The sequence below is a fragment of the Takifugu flavidus genome, chromosome 6, assembly GCF_003711565.1.
Source record: "Takifugu flavidus isolate HTHZ2018 chromosome 6, ASM371156v2, whole genome shotgun sequence".
Classification (NCBI taxonomy): domain Eukaryota; kingdom Metazoa; phylum Chordata; class Actinopteri; order Tetraodontiformes; family Tetraodontidae; genus Takifugu; species Takifugu flavidus.
This window is the reverse complement of record NC_079525.1, coordinates 12,990,575-13,009,681: the sequence shown is the minus strand read 5'-3', so window position 1 is coordinate 13,009,681 and position 19,107 is coordinate 12,990,575. Positions and strand designations below refer to the sequence as shown.

Sequence of the window (19,107 nt, the reverse complement as noted above, 5' to 3'; positions counted from 1 at the left end):
TTAGGAATACTAGTCCATGTAGACGACAACTCGATTTCAGAGAACTTGAGTTGACGTAATTTAGTTTGTTTATTTTTTTTAAATTCTTATATAATCGCTCGTACTGAAAGGGGTCTCCAACTACGGAAGCTCACTGCTGCCATTCACAAATAAATCAAACAATAAAATCGAAGATACTAGTGAACGGTCGATATTTGTCACGCAGGGAAGAGTTGCTGGGAAATAACTTAATGAGACAGAACCCAAAATCCTTCCAGCACTTTCAGGCTCCATCTGTGACTCTCTGACACTGAACAGAACCAGGATCAGCTGCGGAGACACATTATCCACCGGCAGATAATACTCGCAGATACCAAGATGCATTTGGAAAGGCAAAGATAAATAGTCAGTCAGGCCTTCTTTTGGAAGGGAAGGGGGTTGGGGGGGGGGGGGGGGGGGACCACCATGAAGTGCAGGGACAGAACCAGTCTGTTCACAGCTGGGATCCCCTCCGACTCGTCCTCCCCGTTCATAAGCACCTGTTGGACAACAAATTAACTTGTTGACTGTAAAAACCAAGACAGCTTTATGTCCGTTTTTATGATAAGGAGCTTGATTATGGGAAGTGAGATGTGGTTATTACTGTAGCCCGCATGCTGATGGCAGAGGGCAGGGAGGAAGGCCGCCGCTTAAAGGAGATATGGTGTTTATTGTCTCAGGGAGGCGGGAACGCCGAGGGGAACGCCGAGGGCCCGCTTTGAAGGCCCGGAGAAGCACAAACCCATACACGCTTTTAATCTCTCTTTTTTTTAAAAAAATTCTAGTGCCACAGTAGCTCTGAAAACATTTAGCCACGGAAGGGTCGCGGGGCCAGGTGGGGTTTTTATATCCCGCCCAGTAAAGCCCGGCAGAACCGCCGGCTTTAATGTGACCAGAAACATTTGTCTCCTGCTGACTTTGGACACGTGACAACATGCTTTGGCAAACCGAAGCCTGCGAGGGCCGCTCGGGGGCGACCCGCCGCAACCAGAGGGATTATTGCCGGGGTGTTGGAACCCAGGCCTCGCGGGCTTTAGTCCGGTTCCCAGGCGGAAGCGGCTTTCATCAAGTGGGAACCCAGCTGAGAGTTTTCTACCTGGTAGGTTTAGAACCACGGCCCATACGGAGCGTCGCTCAATCCAGGCGCTCGTGTGTCGGCTGACCCAACGGATCTGCTCCCTGCTGGTGGGCCCGGGTCAAGAGAGGACGCGGCGTGCTGCCGCCACGGCACCGGAACCACCGCGCCCGGGCCTTCTGGCACAGCAGGACGCAAAAACAACAGTGGGAAATTACAGCAGCTATCAGCCTGGTTCTGATCCCTCGCACCAGAGCAGCTACATACAAACCAAACTGGAGCAGCAAGGGGCCATGGAAGCAGAGGTCACGACCTTTGGGTGTTAAACAGTCGTTAGGTTTTTTTAAAAAAAAGGTTCCGTTATGACAAATGTATGTTCAGGTCTGCTGTCGACACCACAGCACCACCTAGTGGCGAAGCAAGGTTCAGCGCCAGAAATAAACTGCGTGTTGATATTTTATTTTTGTAACTGTTGAAATTACATATAAAAAAAAAAGGGCCAAACACGTAAGAACAGATTTGATATCACTAAACAACACACAAGCAGTTTTAATCCCAAACATAGTCCTTGTTTCCATAAAGCAGGACTTGAGTGTGAGGCCTTAAAACCTCTGGTGTTCAGAGATCCTACAAACAGGAAGTTACACGACACAGTAACAGCCATGAAAACAAACTACAGCCTTTACACATATGAAACCACGTGGCTGGTTAGGACAAATAAAAGTTAGCAAAGGTATAATTACAAAAAAGATGAAGACCTCAACCGAGTTTCTCCGTGACCTCCTCACCCTCCACGGCGACCCCCTGCCGTGACGTGTCCAAAAAAAACCCCCTTTTTCTCTCTGTACGGGGGAGGAAAACTGTTTTCAGCTTCTTGAGACCGAGCTTGTCGTGACGCTCCGCCTCGTTCCGAGAGGACCGGAGGAGTGCGCGGCAGCGTAGGAGAGGAGGATGAGGAGGAGGGTGATGAAGAGTTGGGAGTCTTAACCGTGGGTGGTGTCGTCCTCCACGAAGTCTTTGGCTTGCTCTGCTGTGATCACATCGATGTGACTCACCTACACACAAACACACACTCCCGTTCTTTTCCATATAATAATATAATAATATATACATACATGCAGCCATGAATTGGAGCATCAGAACCTTTGGTTTGTTTTTCCCCTGCAGGGAAACTCACCTTGTTTCTGAATTTGACGCCGTAGAACTTGTCGGCGGACTCCAGCAGCTCGGGCCTGAAGGTGGTGGTGATGAACTGGGCGTGGCCCGCCAGCTCCACGATCATGTCTGCGGAGGAGCGGAGGAGTCGGTGACGGGTCGGAGACGCCGGGGCGGCGCCACGAGACGCGCAAAGACGTTACCTGAGACGGCCTTCCGGTGCTGGGCGTCCAGGGCCTGGTCGATCTCATCAAACAGGTAAAAGGGAGCCGGGTCACATTTCTGGATGGCGAATATCAGCGCCAGCGCCACCAGGGACTTCTGACCTCCAGACAGCTGCTGCATCTCCCTCATCTCCCCCTGCTTCCCTGTGAAGGACACCTACAGCACAGCAGTGTGGCGTCATTTCAGAATTATTAATTACACACACACACACACACACACACACACACACACACACACACACCACACACACACACACACACACACACACACACACACACACACACACACACATACACACAGCCATCGCTTACCCTGATACCGACTCCCGTGAACTGGTCGACGCTGGGAACGCTGCTCTGCGAGCTGGACCCCCTCTCGCTGTCCACGCCGCTCTCGCCTTCGTCCTGGGACTGGCTGCCCTCGGCGTCGCCCTTCTTCATCACCAGGGTGGCTTTGCCCCCCGGCACCAGTTTCTGGAAAACCTCACTGAAGTTCTTTGACACCTTGAGAGGAAAAGAAAAACAGAGGGGAACAAAAAAAAAAAAAGGGAGGGTGAAAAATGCACTTTTGGAGTGGACCACTAGAGGGCAACACACACACACACACACACACACTCGGTGTGTTGGTGTTTACTCTTTCAGCCCGTCCTAAATGTGCTGTGTACCTGTTTGAAGGTGAGCTGGATGGCCTCATACTTGCGGAGCTCCAGGACATTCATGAGCTCCATGATGGACTTGTATCCGCGGTCCAGCTCCTCCTGCCGCTTGATCAGCTTTTCCTTCTGCTCCGAGAAGTTGACGAACTGGTCCAGAGCTTTCTTGTTGACGTGGCTGTACTTCTTCAGCTCCGTGTTGCACTGCTCCAACTTCCTGAACAGCTGTGAAAGGCAAAAACAACGATTGTTCATCCACTTTATCGCGGGTGAAGGGACAGCCAGACTGCAACATCTGCGTTCACGGGTCGACAGCGGTTCTGCCTGCAGATTGACCTGATCCAGGTTCTGGAAAACCTGATAAAACCCTCCAGTCTTCACCTTTGTCATTTCCAAAGGTTTGTTCTCGTGCACCAAAATATGGCAGCGTTTTGTGAACCTTGGGAGTTTTGAGAGCTTTTTCCTCCAAGAACGACCCTCATTATTAACAAGTGCCGGTCCAGCAAGCCTCAATGCCCCCCCCCCCCCCCCCACAAACTATGTAGCTCCGCATTTGCATTGCTAATACTGGGAGGAACACGAGCAAGGCCCCCCCTCATCCACTTGTGTAATCAATGGCACCGACTCAGCCCTGAGCGGAGTGGAATGGAAAAGATTAACTATATGGAGTGTTTATGACCAATTCTGAGGCTATTTTGGTGCACAGGCACACACGGTTCAAGATGCTTGCAAGTCCACTCAACTCGCACTCGCTGCCCCCAGAGGCGGGGGGGCTTAAAAAAAGAAGCGGGAGTGTGTGAGTCACTGGTGAACAAGTGGGCCGCCCGAGGCGAGACCTGGGACCGGCTGCGTGCGCGTCGGTAGGACGGCCAGAGCACAGGACAACCCAGCCAGCCTGCTGTCACTGAGCATCCCGGTGGAGGTCAGGGGGGGTTCTGCTGCTTTTCCCTGGAAGCAGGAGGTCAAATCTGGCCCATACACCTTTTTTTAAACATGAATTCTGTTTCATTGTTTCCTTTTCGTCGTCTTCTCAAGTAGAACATGGCTGCGATATCCAACTGTGAGGCCCGACGCTGTTTTCCGATACCTGTTTCAGCGTGAGGGTCTGGTACTTCTCAAAGGCCTCCTGAGGGAGTGAGCCCAGCTCCCTGATCTTCTTCATGCACTCCTCTTTCTTCTTCAGCAGCATTCCCTGCCTGTTGGTCATCTTCTCCAGCTCCTTGGTGTCGTGGTTGATGGCATCGTTCTGCTCCTTCTCGATGGTCTTCCACCGGTCCATGCTCCTTATGTGCTCCTTGATCTCCCCCTCCGTCTTGTCAATCAGAGTATCCAGATCTGAGATCAAAGAAGGGTGCTGTATTAGAAGTTAGCTTGAATATTTCTTCCAGAATCTTTGAGGTTGTGGAAGGCGTACCGTCTGATCGAGCCAAGGTGTCTTTGACACGCTTGTTGATGCCGTCCAGCTCAGATGTTGTGGCTGTCAGAACCGTGCCCCCCTCCGTCTCTCGCAGCTCGTTCAGCTCCTGTGGGGGTAAAAACGAGCGCGCATCACCACGAGAAGGCTCACGCAACATTCAAGTGGTCCCGATTTATCACAGCAAACATTTTCATCACATGACGTGGCTCATTTTTGCTGGTCAAATGTGCTAATTAATGACTCACATTAAAAACAACAAAGCAGCAGTGAGACCCCCACAAAATAACACATCCTGCTCATTCTCATTCCTTTATTCCAGGAAGGCCTCCTTAAGATCTCGTCTTTGAAGGCGTACTGGTCAGAAAGGGATCGCGTACCTGCTCCACTTGGTCCAGACGCTTCCGCAAGTTCTCATTAAGATACGTTTCCACTCGGGTCATGATCCCTTCCAGCTTGATCCTTTCGTTCAGCAACTGCCTGTTGTCCTGAATGGGGATAAATGAGTCAACACAAACACAAAAACACAAACACAAAGAGTTGGTGCTGGCAGATTGATGCCAAGAGCAAAAGAATTCAGTCCAGAGCAACAAAAAAGGTCTTATACTGCAATAATTGTAGAACTACGTATAAATCTCATCTGAATGGAGACCCCGCGGCTCAGATTTAGGGCAAGTGTCGGGGTATTCAGGGTAAAATAAAGACTCGACAAAGGTCGTGTGGGCGGAGGTGTTGTGCAACGAGGTCTGGCTGAGAGTTCACTGAGGGGAGAGCTGCCAGCAGCTGGCGTTGGAAGTGGTACTTTTAGTACTTTAAAGGGCCAAATCAATCCAACATTAGTTCTTTATCACACGTTTGAGGTTTCAGACTTTTTCTGCTGACCTGCTGCAGCTGGCGGATCTCGTCGTTGAGGTCGTCAACGCGGCGCTGGTCCTCCAGGCTGAGCTGGGAGAGCAGGTCTGTGCCCAGCTCAGCCTTCAGCGATTCCCTGGTGGACTCCATGGCGTGGAGGCTGGCCTCTAAACTCTGGAGACTACGTTGCTGAAGAGGACGAGACGGGGTACAAGTCAGGTGATTGGTCATTTTTAACGATTCTCGTGAGTGTGTGCGCGCGTGCGCTCACTTTTGGCATGAACGTCTTCTCGGACTGCTGCCTCTTCTCCTTCAGCATCTTCATCTCTGAGAGAATACTGTCTCTGGAGGCCTTGAACTTCCTCTGCTGGGTCTCAATTTGCTGCATCTGGTTCATGAGTTGGTCGATCTCATTGTTGATGCGTGGAGGTAGAGGTTAAGGAATCTTATACCAGGAGGTGTTTTTGAAAGAACAATATCCATTTTAGGTCAGTTTTGAGTCTCTTTCTTTCTGGTCAGTGCACACAGCACAATATCACGACAATATCAGTCATAAATGACACCTTTTGAATGCATCCATTAGACTTTCGTGAACATCGTGAACCAGTCTTAATCAAAGTGGTGACGACTAAATCAGCAGCTCTTCTCCAATTCTATAATGTGCCTCAGACAAAGTTCAATAAATTGCGTCTCTTCAGTTTCTTTGATAGTCACTGTGACATCCATCCACTATTGTCACTAATCTTTGAATCAAAGCACAAATACAATCAAGCTTATTGCTGAGAAGAGGTAGGGGTGGTTAAATAATTGTGAATGTGATGCCACTGATTTAATAATACCCCCCCCCCCCCCCCCCCCCTATATAAGCCCAGCACACAGGTGCACGAACACAGGCACACATGGGCGGAAGTGACCTTATCCATAAACATATTGTACATGCAAACCAAAATCCTCTCTGATCCTTTTGGCCTTCATGAGCTGTCTGGCAGTGAGTCATATGGCTCTGGCCGACGTGACCTAACACACTAATTCTTCTGACCTGCTTAGAACATGTCGATGTATCCTAGGCAAACTCCCGCCGGCTACATAACCCAGACGGGTTTGATACAGCACGCTCAGCACCGCGACACCGTAGTGTGCGTGAGAAACCTTCGATGCTATTATAAGACAGTCCTGAAGCAAAAAATCTCAGCATCAGAAAGGATATGTTCAATGTTTCTTCGAAGGTTTTCATTGAGTTTGGCCTCCAGCTCACCCAGCTCCTCTTCTGCCTTCCTCATGTCTTTCTGCAGCTCCAAACGTGACTTTCTGGTATCGTAGTAACCTCCGGTTAGAGCTCCGCGGTGGCTTACCTGGTCACCTTGGGGGCAGTTGCAAAACAGTTATGTTAATTAAGAGATAACAGCTTGAACAGCAATATGATGACTTGTCCGTAATGGCGACAATGATCAGGCTGCTACTTCAGGAGTCGGCGGTCTGGGAACAGGAGATATCATTTCATCTTTCCGCACAAAAATATCAGAGTTCAGCTCACCCTCAAGAGTTATACAATCCATGGTGAAAGCTCTGGCCAGCTGAGTAGAAACCTCCATGCTACGGCAAATCAGGGTCTTTCCAAACACGTGCTTGAAGGCCTTGTCAAAATTGGTGTTGTAGCGCAACTTGCTGATCATGGGAATGGCATCCTTAGTGGACAGGAACATGCTCGTATTAATACAGCAGCAAATCTTGCTCATAAAAGCCTCTCATTTCATTTATAACACTGCTACTAATAGCTGAAAACTAGCCCAATATAACACTGCTTTTAATAATGTTTGACACCAACTAATACCTATTCTTTTAGGTCATTGTTTTAGTTATGCAGTAGTTATCCAATTGTGGAGGTTTGAATTTATTTATGCATTTTCCTTACATTGGTTTCAGGATAGGCAGTGTCTCTGACGTCCAGCTTGGTCAGAGGCAGGAATGTAACTTCTCCAGGCAGGTTCATCTTGTTGAACTCCATAAGTATTTTAGTACTGACTTCATCTGTTTCCACAATGTGGTAGAACAGTCTAGAGAGAAACCAGCATCACAGTTATAAAAAAAGGGAAAAAAGTGGAACCGGATGCATGAAATATATACAAAAGGGACAGCTGGTAAGATGAATATTAACGAAATGACCAATCTGACAGCGCCAAATTTATGCCGATGTAATCATGTAGAGTTTTGCTACTTTACGTATTTAACAATTCAAAGAGCTACCGCGGGGGAAAGCAAGACAAAAGCCCTCACCTGGTACCAGCTGTCACCTCCACGCAAGTGTAAAAAGCAGGATCGCACTCAAAATTATTCATGACAATGCCATGGTAACCACTGATGACATGCTGGTTGATGCCCTTCCGGCGAAAATGCTCAAGGACTTTGTTGATGCTATCAATGCCATTCAGAATCGCCTGGAGAGGCATAAAAACAGAGTGAGCAAATGAGAGAGACAGCAGCGTTGTTCCAGGAAGGGTTTTTTTTTTTACTCACAAACAACCACGACCTGTTTGAAAATGCAGCACTAACACAAAAACTCATTCCCCCCCCCACTCTTCAATGCTGTGAAAATTGGCACTTCTTTTGGAATTGGGTTAAGAGCCTATTCCTGACAAACGTATATGCTTTTGAGTTTCTTCTCGCTCACGTGCACCATCACAGCAATAACGTCCAGACAAGCGCGTCTGTGGCGCCGCTATGCGAGCTGAGAAATCTGCAGCCATGCACATGGAGACAGACCTTGCCGGTTGCGGCTCGAAGGAGCTGCTGTTTCTTCTCCAGGTCCTCTCTCTTAGCTGCCAGGGCCTGCTGCTCCGCGTTCTCTTCTCGCCACAGGTAGCTGGACAGACACAGATAAGCACAAGAACACTTTACTAAATAGATAAAACGTTTAGCGCTTAACTCTCCACCTATAGTTTTAAAAATGTACTTTCTACTTATTATCACATTATCATTTTCTAACAGATTGCCATGAGAGGATAACTGGGCAAAAATATAATTAAGGGTATGTAGGTCGTATTGTTGCAGTGTTTTATGAATGATTCAGAGATTTGTGCAATTATATCTCCCAGTTCTAAAAGTGGCGTTTGATATTGTGGGCGCCGACAATGTGTCGCTGATTCACTAAAATGTCTAAGAGCACCAGCGTTCACCACTCTGCCACCTACATGCACATTCAATTATGACGATATGGGGACAAAAAAAGGGGGATTAGCGTCTTACTTTCTTTCACTCTGGAGCTCATCTTTCCTGTTTTTCACCTCGTAATACTTTTTGTCCAGTTCTTCAACACGAGTCTTGACCTCGTTTAGATCTTGATCGAGTTTCTAAGAAAACGGGGCGAAAGTGCATCAGATTAAAAGCCAAAATGGAAATTTCACATTGTATTAATAGAAATAAAATCTCAACATTTCGATTAAAAACCTTGTTTCTATTGATTAAATTCAGGAAGGCAATTTTTAAAACAACAGGTTTTATGTATATTTACATTTTTGTTTGATAATATTGCATAATACCATGACCAGATTGTTTTTATTATATTATTTAAAGGTGCCTTTAAAGGTGTTTTTTCCATTATTTGTGCAGCGGCTACATTTGCTTAAACAAATCCTGAAAAGTCACTGGACTGTTTGAGTGGTCTTACAGTGTACTGCTCCAGGTTCTTCTCCTTGTTGGTCTCAGTGTCCTCCAGGTCTTTGTGGATGGCTGCAATCTGCCTCTTTTTGTCATTGATGGCCTGGTCCAGTGACTTCAGCTCCTTTTTGATCCACTTGTCCCTGTCCTCTTTAGAGGTAAACTGACTGCCACGGCCCTGCTTGGCGTACAAGTCGGTCCTCTCCTGCGTAGCTTGAGCCAGTCTGGAATGAAACAATAATTGATGAAAATAACCAGAGAAAGAAGAAAGGAAGTCACACAAATGAGGCATCTAAGCAAAAGTCGATATCCTAACAAATTGTTACAACAAACAAAATCAGAATGTTTTCTCCTGCCTGCGTCATGTCTAGTTATAAAAAAGAAATGCTGAAATAGTGACTGCATCCACCTTGATTTCCTTTAATCAAGATGTCTTCGAAATGGATGACTGACTCACTGAGTTATACTTGGTCACCAGCTGCGCGGGGGGGGCAGCAGAAAGAGTGAGTCATTCTTACCTGGAGATTCCACGCTCTTCCTTTTCTTTGACCATGCTGAATTTGGGTTCCGTCTCTTGAAGCTCTTTTTGCTTTTCCTCAATTTTCTCCAGCAGTTTCTGCCGTTCTTTCAGCAAACGTTTCTGCAGAAGAAAAAAAGCCCAATTTTAAATCAAAACTACTCTCGGCTGCTCAGACCAGATCAGGCAGTGACGCAGGACAGATTTCCTTCCTTTTCATTTTGCTCCAATAACTATTGGCGGATCGACTGCCAGTCCTCACAGGGGGGCTTTATCCAGCAAACATGCAGCCAGATGCCCATCAAGGATCACAGAGACTGAGTCAATAAAGCTGATAAGTATGATTTTCACCACAATCGGACGTGCACACAAATAAACACTGAACACAAGGCCATAAGTAGAATGAGCCATGCCAGCTCTGTACACAAAATGTAGTGCCAGGAATGAGGTATGACGGCCACGAACAGCCGGCTGCTACTCAGTTCATTCTAATTAACACAATATTCAATGTCACATCAACGTAATTACAGGATGGCCTTATTATTATTTTTTTAAATTGTGATACATTTACATAAGTGCAGAGGATGTAGAGGGGTGTTACTGGTGCAGCATCACATGCGCATGGTGACGCAGGTGGAAGGCTTCCGTACCCTCTGTTCACTGTTGCCTGCCAGCTCATCCTGCAGGTCCTTGGCCTTCAACTCCAGCTTGGTCCTCTGTTTGATCTGCTCCTGGCGCTCAGCCGATAGCTGCTCTTTCTCCTCCTTCATAGCAGAGATCTTGGACTTCAGTTCTCGGACAACGCGCTCCGTTTCCTACAGAAGGGAAAAAGAAAAAATACACCAAGGACCCAGTTCAAATTCAAGAACGCGGATAAGGGTGCTTTAGAGTAGGAAAATATAAGCCTCCTCATATGGTCAACAGCAACATTGTGATCTACAATATAACACAAGAAAGAAAATCGTAATAAGCCACAATTATCCAACGACCTGGTAGAGACCAATTGATATTTTTAAAACCAACACTAATCCACTAATTAATATTCATCTCAAGATAAATAAGCTGTAATATTTTTTTAGCAAATACTTTACCTCCACTTTGTCTCTGGCATCTTGCTGAGCATCGCGCAATTGTCTGGATTTGTCTCCACAGGTTTCTCTTTTGCTGGACAACTACAAATACACCAATAGAATATTGTTGTCTTGCTACTGAAGCTGAACACAACTGGGGCAGAAATGCTTTTTCCTCGTACAGGACATAAAACCCAAGAAAATGTTTCTTTCTTTCATCAATCTTGTTACCTCGTCCAGTTTGGCACGGGTTTCATTCAACTCCTGGTTGTAGATGGTGTATTCTAGAGCTCTTCTCATCTTATCCCACTTCTGATATTGAGCCAACTCCTCCTTTTCATCCTCCAAAGTGTGCAAACGCTCTTCAATGTACTTTAACAGCTCATTAATCTTCTCTCGCTTTCCCTCTAAAACACAAAGATGGTGATTTAAAACAGAACATTACTAATTACAACTTAAATACAACTAATGGGATTTGTTAGTGTTTCAAAAAGTGAATGCAGTGTAGCAGATTGTACAAGTTAGTCTTGGAGTGCTTAAGACCATTTGAGTAATCGTGTAAAATGTTAACAGCATTCTACCTGTTTCTTTCATGAGAGAAATACTCTCTTCCTTCCGTTCATCATAAACCCGGGTTCCCGCCACCTCCCTCAGTAGTTTCAGACGTTGGGAGTCAGGTGCTGTGGCCATTTGGTTGATCTGTGACATGTTGAACATAATACACATTTAGCTGAAATACCCTGGCTCCATTTTCCAGACTGAGAGAAGTCAAAGCCCCTACGCATCCAAATTTGGCTACCATTTCCACCCAGCCGGACACCGTATGCACTGATGCAAAGCACCATTCATTCATTCTTTTATATTGAAGTATTGCCCCTCCTGTTCTCACCTTGCCCTGTTTAACAATGTAGTAGGGGTTACTGCGTGAAAAGCCAGCGCTCTCCAGGAGATTCATGACATCATTTTTCCTGCAATAAACACGCCATCAAACATGTTATTACACAAATCAACAGGGACCCTATTTCCATTGATAGCATGACCAGTCACAGACGTTGATACGTACGTCACCATCTTTTTGTCTAAGAAGTATTGGTCCTTCTTTGCGCCAATGACGCGGCGAAGTGAGACTTCTTCTTTGTCAATCTGAAAGAATAAAACTCTAGGTCAAAAAAGGGAATAGCATGATTTGGGTGGCTGTACCGCCAATGTTAAGCTTTTACTACACAAACACCAGTTTCACAAGTCATAAAACAGGAGGGTGAGATGTATACAAGAGGAATTTGTTTCATTCCTACCGGCAAACGGTTGTCAGAGTTGTCAAATATAATTTCCACAAAGGCTGAAATGACACGGGGGCCCGTTCCTTCCTGCGGTGATAAAGCGACAAATGTAAATGGCATGAAAGATGTTCATGTGTGTTAGAGAAACACAAAAACGTCGCTGTGATTTCTAGTGTATCAGGGCTTTGAGTGCACTTACATGGAGCAGGGCCAACCGCTGCTCGGGTCGCAAGTGGCTGAACTCATCACTGAGGACAAACTGGATGGCTAAGAAAAGAATCAGAACAGCGAGTAAAGTCCATTTATCAGTTCACTGAATGAAAACATGACAACAGACGTCTGAGAGGAATAAACACATAACATACCATAGAAGAAGTTACTTTTTCCAGAACCATTTCTCCCAACTGAGTGGAAAAAAAGAACGACAAAGCAAAAAAAGTAAGTGGAATGAAATCAGAACTTATCAAAGGTCTTAAAATAAGCGAACACTCACCTATGACGTTGTGTTTCGGACTAAAGGGGTCTACCACCGTTTGGTCCCTGTAACTTCGGAACCCCTGGATGATTACCTGCACGAAAGAACACCGCTTTTACAGCATCATCCCGCGAATACGCTCTAATATTGTTTCGTAGGGCCGTTTAAACGGGGTTAAGAGCCGCCCTCACTGTAACATGAGTGTGCCATGATTTTCAAAAGGCCCTTCGCGGCTTCTGTATTGACACAGATTCATTGAAACGCGCTAGTCGGTTTGCACATTAGCCAATTAATCAAAATAGATCGTTTATCCGAACGTGGAACTATTCGATTTAATGTATCCGCCTAACGCAATCAATAAATATTGATTGATACGATAGTTGCAAAAAAAAGAAGCATTCCGTGAACCTAAGCTACTTCGTTAGCCTAGCATCCCGACAAGGATGATGGGAAATGGTTCATCCGAGAAGCTGTGGCTCGCATGCTCAAGTTCACTGTGTAAAGTTGTGTTTGGTGTGCTCTGTTGCAAAGCGTTGAAGTGAGTGAGAAAGGAAAAGTTAAAATTATGCGGTAAAAAGCCGTAATAACACAAATTATCGTTAGGCCGGTGACAGTGTGCAGTGCACAAGTACTGACGAGTTAGCTTACCTGTTTGATATACATGATGATTATCGAAGCAAGGCGTCTCCTTCGCTTTATTGGAGATAAATTCCTCCCCTCCAATTAAATGGAGAAGTAGGAAATTTAATAAGCCAAACTTAATATAACTAAAATCGATGTATTCACAACAAGTTAATCACTGAGTAGCAAAAGAGAATAACATGGAAAATGGCGGCGGGGGCGGGATGGAATCGGTCGTACCATTATGTGAAAGGAGCGCCGTATATTTCAAACAAGTTACGAATTAATGTTTAAAATTAAAATAAACTACAAAAAACCGACAGAAGCATTAACATATGAATGTAAACCTTATTTATGTCGTCATCACTGTGAAGTTGGACGAGCAAAGCGCAAAAAACCTTTGTATAATATATTTCCCCCTTGCTTATACAGTTGGTACAGTCTAGTTGTCAGCACGCTGGGCGCCAAAGACAGAAGTGTGGATAATGGAGAGCGAAATCATTTATTACTGCATGTAAAACCGCAGATTAACAGACACTCAATAGAAGATGAACACGACCAATGTGGTTTTGATGAAAACAATAAATGTTCGTTTTGTAAAGGCAAACGCGGCCTCACTGTTGCCAAACATTTCCCCCCTAAAATCCAATGCAAGCGCTTTAAGAGTGCAGGAGCATCACGTTGTTACACTTGCTATTTAGATTCTGCAATAAAACCAATAGATTTCAGGGCTCTTGAATTAACTGATTTACGCTGCAGTTTATCTGCTCGTTAAGAGTACTGCAGGTGTCACTGTTGTCCCTTTTACCAAGTCTGTCCAAAATGATTTCATTAAAAGAACCGATAAAAAATTTAAAATATGGTTCTTTATATTATAGGAATATATGATTATTGCATATGCCAACTTACCCCAAATAAAAATTTCTGAACTGAATGGACATATTAAAGCACAAATGACTCGTTTGTGTGACAACTTTATTTTCTGGTGAAAACATTTAATAAACACAGTCACGTCCACATCATTGAAAAAGAAAGACCGACTGTGATTTTGAAATAAATTAATTTTAAATGCCTGACTGAATTATGTAAGTGGGTATATAAACCATGATATCAACCTAAGGCAATTCTTTTAAAAATATTGTTGTTTAAAACAGCTGTTTTTCATCACTGCAGCTCAGAAGACAGGCCAGTATCATAGGCTTTCTAGACAAGTTAGCTGAACATCATAATATATGTCTTTGTTCTTTTGCTGACTCTGCCTTTCTGATTGACTGGTTTCCCCACCAGCCGTGCAGACAGCATTATTTTTTTTATACATTTAACTCTTCAAGTAAGACTACGGGATGTCACAGTTCACTTTAAGGCAGTGCAGTTATTGGGCTCAGCTTGAACTGGTGGTGGTGGACTGGGGACTGCAGGCGAGAGCTAGGGAGGGTGAACACTGATGGCTCAAAGTTTTTGGTGCTGAATGTGGTGGTAAAGTCATTAGCAAAGAAGGAGGCTGACTCAGGGGCGCAGGTCGTGGCCGGTTCCGGTGTCACCGTGTGCGTCGGTGCGGTGCAGAGGACCTCCGACTCAAATTGTAGGAGCTGACCCATGAAACTGAAGTTGGGCGAGACGACGTCCCGACGCTGCTTGATGATGTCAAAAGCCGCATCTAGCCGCAGCTGCTGCGTCCTCATGATGTAGGCCATGCAGATTGTGGGAGAGCGTGAGATGCCTGCCTCGCAGTGGACCAACACCTTTCCCCCCGATTGCTTCACATTATCTGGAAGGACAAAGAAAACATCCATGAACTTTCTTTATTCTTTTCATGCTACCAGGGAGGTCGGCTTTGTTAGTTTGCATTATTTGCAGACACAGGTATGTGCGCACAGTCAGTTCTGCACACAAACACACCTGAGAGGCCCGTGTGAGTCACGAAAGAACGTCAGACCTCCCCCTCCCGCACCGCAACCGATCATCACTCTTTATCCCTCCATCCAGCCAATGATGTCAAGCCATAATTTAGTCATCGAGTTAGTTTTCCAAGGTAAATTCCAAGAACATGGTAAATCCGATCATCTTTATATGTCAAGTAGACCCACGCGCGGCCATTTGCCACCCTTTGTATCGCCCATGAATGAATCACGAGGTTCCAATTTGGAATCTGGTATGACACAAGAGACGGGGTATGGGCGAAAAAACAAGCCACACTGGGAGCTCTTATGGTCGTCCTTGAGTGGCGCGTTCTGACCGGATAACGATGTGCGGCTCACACAGCTGCTTCTTCCTGGAGGATCGGTAGTTTCTATTATCTACTCCCTGACTGTACATTAGCTCAGACAGGTTCCTGGCTGGTGATTTATTGTTTTTATATAGTGGTTCTGGATGGATTGCTTATGAATGTGTTAACGCTGACAGAATGTCCAGCCTTATGTAATGAAAAAAATAAGGCTCAGACAGAAAGAGCCCTCAATGTAGGCAATCAAAGCACAATAGCAACACTTGCATGCAGCCAATACCGGCCAGCTGAGCTGCGAGTGGGTAAGCTTTGTCCTTGGTTGTGCTTTCCTATAAACAGACACCAGCATCATGCGCGTCTCTCTTATTATTCGGAACCCCTCTGCTCTCCCACACACTCTTCCAATCTGTAACACATTAGCCCACCTGCCGCCATCATCAGGCCTATCAGCAACGCTTACCTATGCATATCACAGTGCTTCTGTGCATCAGCCAGACGGCTCTTATCCTCCTCCCAAAACCTATAAACAACTCTGTGTGTCAGTCGGCCCCCACACAGCCTCCTCCACCCGTTATTACTAATCACAGCTCACCGAGTTGTCACCCTTACTGGCCACACCCTGCAAAGTGAGGCATTGTGTTTACCCTCAAGAGGGAATGGTCGTGTGGGAGGCTTTTTTTTTTTCCTTTTCCAGTGTAGGTTTAGGAGGAGGAGGTGGGGACGAAAGGGGGAAATGAGCTAATCCTGAATGAAAGGATTCTTGCTGTATGTGGCTGTGAGGGATTGGATGCAGGTGATCAAGATAAACTGATTACAGCAGGGTTACTTATGGCGTTCTATTTGCGAATGGCGCTAGCCACAACTGAGGTTTATTTGAAACAGAAATAGACAGAACTATGTTTAGGCGGCCATTTAAAGACCCCATGCAAATGCGTACTGAGAATAAACAAAGTCGGCCTCGGTGAGTCTGCTTTTCAAAGCGCTGACAGTCAGTCACTATTCAGAATTAAGATATTAATTCACTTCCACCTACCGATAAAGTCTATGGCCTCCTGGAAGTGGGAGCTAATGTCGGCCATGTGACTGTCCTCCACGGGGATCCACTTGTAGTTGTAGTGACCCTTGGCCGGCTGCAGGTCCCTGCGTGACACGTTGAGCAAGGCCGTAATGTGAAGGTCTCTGAGATAGTCCTCTCTGGAGGCATGGTAGGCACTACCGAGGTAGAGGAAGGGCAGAATCTCTACTGGTTTACCCTGAAGAAAGAAGAAGACGGTTTTGAGTGAGTGAGTTTACGCAGATGAGGATGGAGCTAAAAAGAAAAGTGATTTAGCATCCGAGACACAACACAATGGTGACGCTTAATGCTCTAAGGACTGGCAGCTAAACATTGGCCAAACATCATGATCCTCAGCAGACTAAACGCACCTAAACATGGATTTCCCCTTAAAGAGAACGTGTGAAATTGTCCCCCACAAACACAACAGAGTCCTCTTTCTTTGTGATTTGGGCAGTGGAGCAGAAGAAAGGTCACAGATGAAAGTGAATTTCTCCCAGCTGTTTGGTCAAGAAGATCTGAGAGCGGCGAAGGTCAGAATATATAAAATGGATGTTTTGATGTCGAACACAAGCCTCTCTGATGTTGCCAGGCTGTGCTTGACGGGGTTAAAAATAGCTCTAATTGTGCAGGTGCCTGAATGCGCGCTTTGCGTGGGAGTGTAGGGAGCACACGGGGTGTTTCCATACCTGATCATAATCTGGTTTGTGGTTACAACGAGTCTCAGTCTGGCTGTTGACTCTCTTCTCGGTTTCATTTCCGCTGTGGTCGATGGCTTTCACCTCGGTGCAAAGTTCAGGGTATTGAGCGTGGAAGTTCTCGTACCCTCCTGAAAAGGAGAAGTTAGGTCAGGGGATTGTAATTATATTCGGATTTCGAGAAACGAGCTAAGAATAATTCTCTACGCGCAAGTCTTGCGAAAAAGCGATGTTTGTGAAACATTCTAAGAAGCGGATTATAACCTTTGTAACCTGATTAACGACGGGTAATTAAATACAGCAGCCTTCAGTCGGAGGACCAGTAATCCTTTTAGGGCAACATCCTGAGAACTCGGAGGTGACAGACGGAAACGGATGTGTTTTAACACATTTTCACAACCCCGAAAGCCTTTGTTTTAGGCGAAAAAGAGAGGAGATTTAATTTCACTTGATGAATTTAAGCCGTCGTAGCAGCCGCGTTACTCGCGCACTGACTCATCCGCTCCGTTGACGCACGCAGGATATTTATCCTCCCAAGAAATATGTGGGTATGACGATGATATCATATAGACCCCGTTTGATTTCTTAAACAAGACAGTTTGGGCTTTAGAAAATAAAAGAAGAAAAAAAAAACACACACACAAGACTTTTAAACGAGTGGAACAATTTGAGATAATTGTGATCTAATTTAGCGTGCGCAAATTATGACAATTAACAAGAAAACGTTCTTGTACGTACTATCTCTATATCTATCTATCTAGAATATAATACACTAGAATATATAAATATTCTACACATACAAAGGGGCATATGTTTAAAGCTGATGTGACTATTTAAACTCTTTCTTTTGTCACGAATGAACAATGTTAGTGGAGCGTTTAACACAAAACAGTGTCCAGTGTTACTTTCCACAGATTAATACATGAAACCATTTGTTTTTTTCTCTAGAAAATAAGGTTCTTACCTTTAAGGAAACAGATATTTGCCCCGCTCACCAGATGAGAGAGAGTGTTTATTACTATTTGTGCTACACTGTCCTTTTTCAGTTTTTGCCAGTGGGACGTCCGGTCATCCAGAGCCACGATGGCCGATATGCTGCCCTCCCGAAGCCGAAACAGCGCACTCTCATCCGGAATGACAAACTTTAAGGGCACGGGCCCTCCCCTGGACCTCCGGACCACCACCGAATTAAGGTTGACATTGACCGAACCTTTGATACTGGAGTTCGTGAATGAGAAATAAGGTCGGCAGTCGACAATAAGGCAGCTCCCGCAGTCTTTCCTGATTATCTTCCTCAGCCGGCGACAGTCGATGCTGGATACTTTCATTTTGATGCCGTTATTGCCTAAAGAATTAGTCAGATTCCTCCTGAAGGTGCACACGGATGAGCGATGACCGTGCGCGTCTGAACCTACGAGGGGATTCCACCCATCAGTTTTATGTGAATGAACCTCCGGCCAGTGACGTTACGACCCATATAAGGACTCTGACGAGGCGAGATTACATCAGGAAGCCACGCCCACGCCGGTGACTGCGCCTTGACTCCGCCCCCGGTGAAGGTAAATAAAAAGCCCAGGGCGGCTCTAGTTTAAACCTTTACTCACTGCCCGTCATCTATTACTAAGGTTTACTTTTTAAAAAATTTTCACTTTTTCTGACCACATAAAACTAAAAAAAGACAAATATATATTTTTGCTATCATCGGCATTTCAGACAATGATCCATAACAAATGGGACACCGTTTCATAAAAAGATAAGCTTCTTTTTTTTTAAATAATTCGCGACCAAATCTCCTAAAATTAATACATTTTTCACATATTTATCACAAATTTTACCACTGAATTCTCTCAATTTCCCATCGTGTTCAGTATAGGAGGAGGAACTTCAGCCTACAGCAGATCTCCGCTCAGTTGCAGGGCTTCCGTTAGTTCCTGAGTATAGCCCACTGAACCTGCCTCACATCCCCAAGCGTGTAAGCCTAATCCTTCAAAAGAATTAGCGGCTTTAAACGTCACACTGTATTCACACGACATCCAATCAAACCTGACATGGAGCTAAGGGCCGTTTGCATCCAGTTCGAATGTCTGTCTGTGTCGCTGTGTGTTTGAACATAATGCGACACA

At 45.4% G+C, this 19,107-nt stretch overlaps 2 protein-coding genes across 2 annotated transcripts; both read right to left on the bottom strand.

Annotated features, from left to right (window-relative positions):
• Nucleotides 1–1,531: 1,531 nt before the first annotated feature.
• On the bottom strand, nt 1,532–13,226 carry smc3 (structural maintenance of chromosomes 3). Its single transcript, XM_057035500.1, has 29 exons — nt 13,036–13,226; nt 12,406–12,481; nt 12,278–12,316; nt 12,112–12,179; nt 11,928–11,999; nt 11,696–11,775; nt 11,522–11,600; nt 11,214–11,331; nt 10,864–11,039; nt 10,654–10,734; nt 10,213–10,377; nt 9,564–9,685; nt 9,056–9,269; nt 8,635–8,738; nt 8,152–8,251; nt 7,666–7,826; nt 7,304–7,445; nt 6,926–7,076; nt 6,601–6,751; nt 5,663–5,816; nt 5,422–5,580; nt 4,920–5,027; nt 4,540–4,648; nt 4,213–4,460; nt 3,138–3,350; nt 2,785–2,976; nt 2,452–2,629; nt 2,271–2,377; nt 1,532–2,148 (listed from the first exon to the last, which is right to left on the bottom strand). Exons 1-29 carry the CDS (start codon nt 13,048–13,050, stop codon nt 2,077–2,079), a joined length of 3,654 nt encoding a protein of 1,217 aa, XP_056891480.1. The 5' UTR covers nt 13,051–13,226; the 3' UTR covers nt 1,532–2,076.
• A 740-nt stretch (nt 13,227–13,966) lies between these two features.
• On the bottom strand, nt 13,967–18,505 carry dusp5 (dual specificity phosphatase 5). The gene is made up of 4 exons (XM_057035501.1): nt 17,949–18,505; nt 16,976–17,115; nt 16,266–16,485; nt 13,967–14,776 (listed from the first exon to the last, which is right to left on the bottom strand). Exons 1-4 carry the CDS (start codon nt 18,310–18,312, stop codon nt 14,367–14,369), a joined length of 1,134 nt encoding a protein of 377 aa, XP_056891481.1. The 5' UTR covers nt 18,313–18,505; the 3' UTR covers nt 13,967–14,366.
• Between the last annotated feature and the right edge of the window lie 602 nt (nt 18,506–19,107).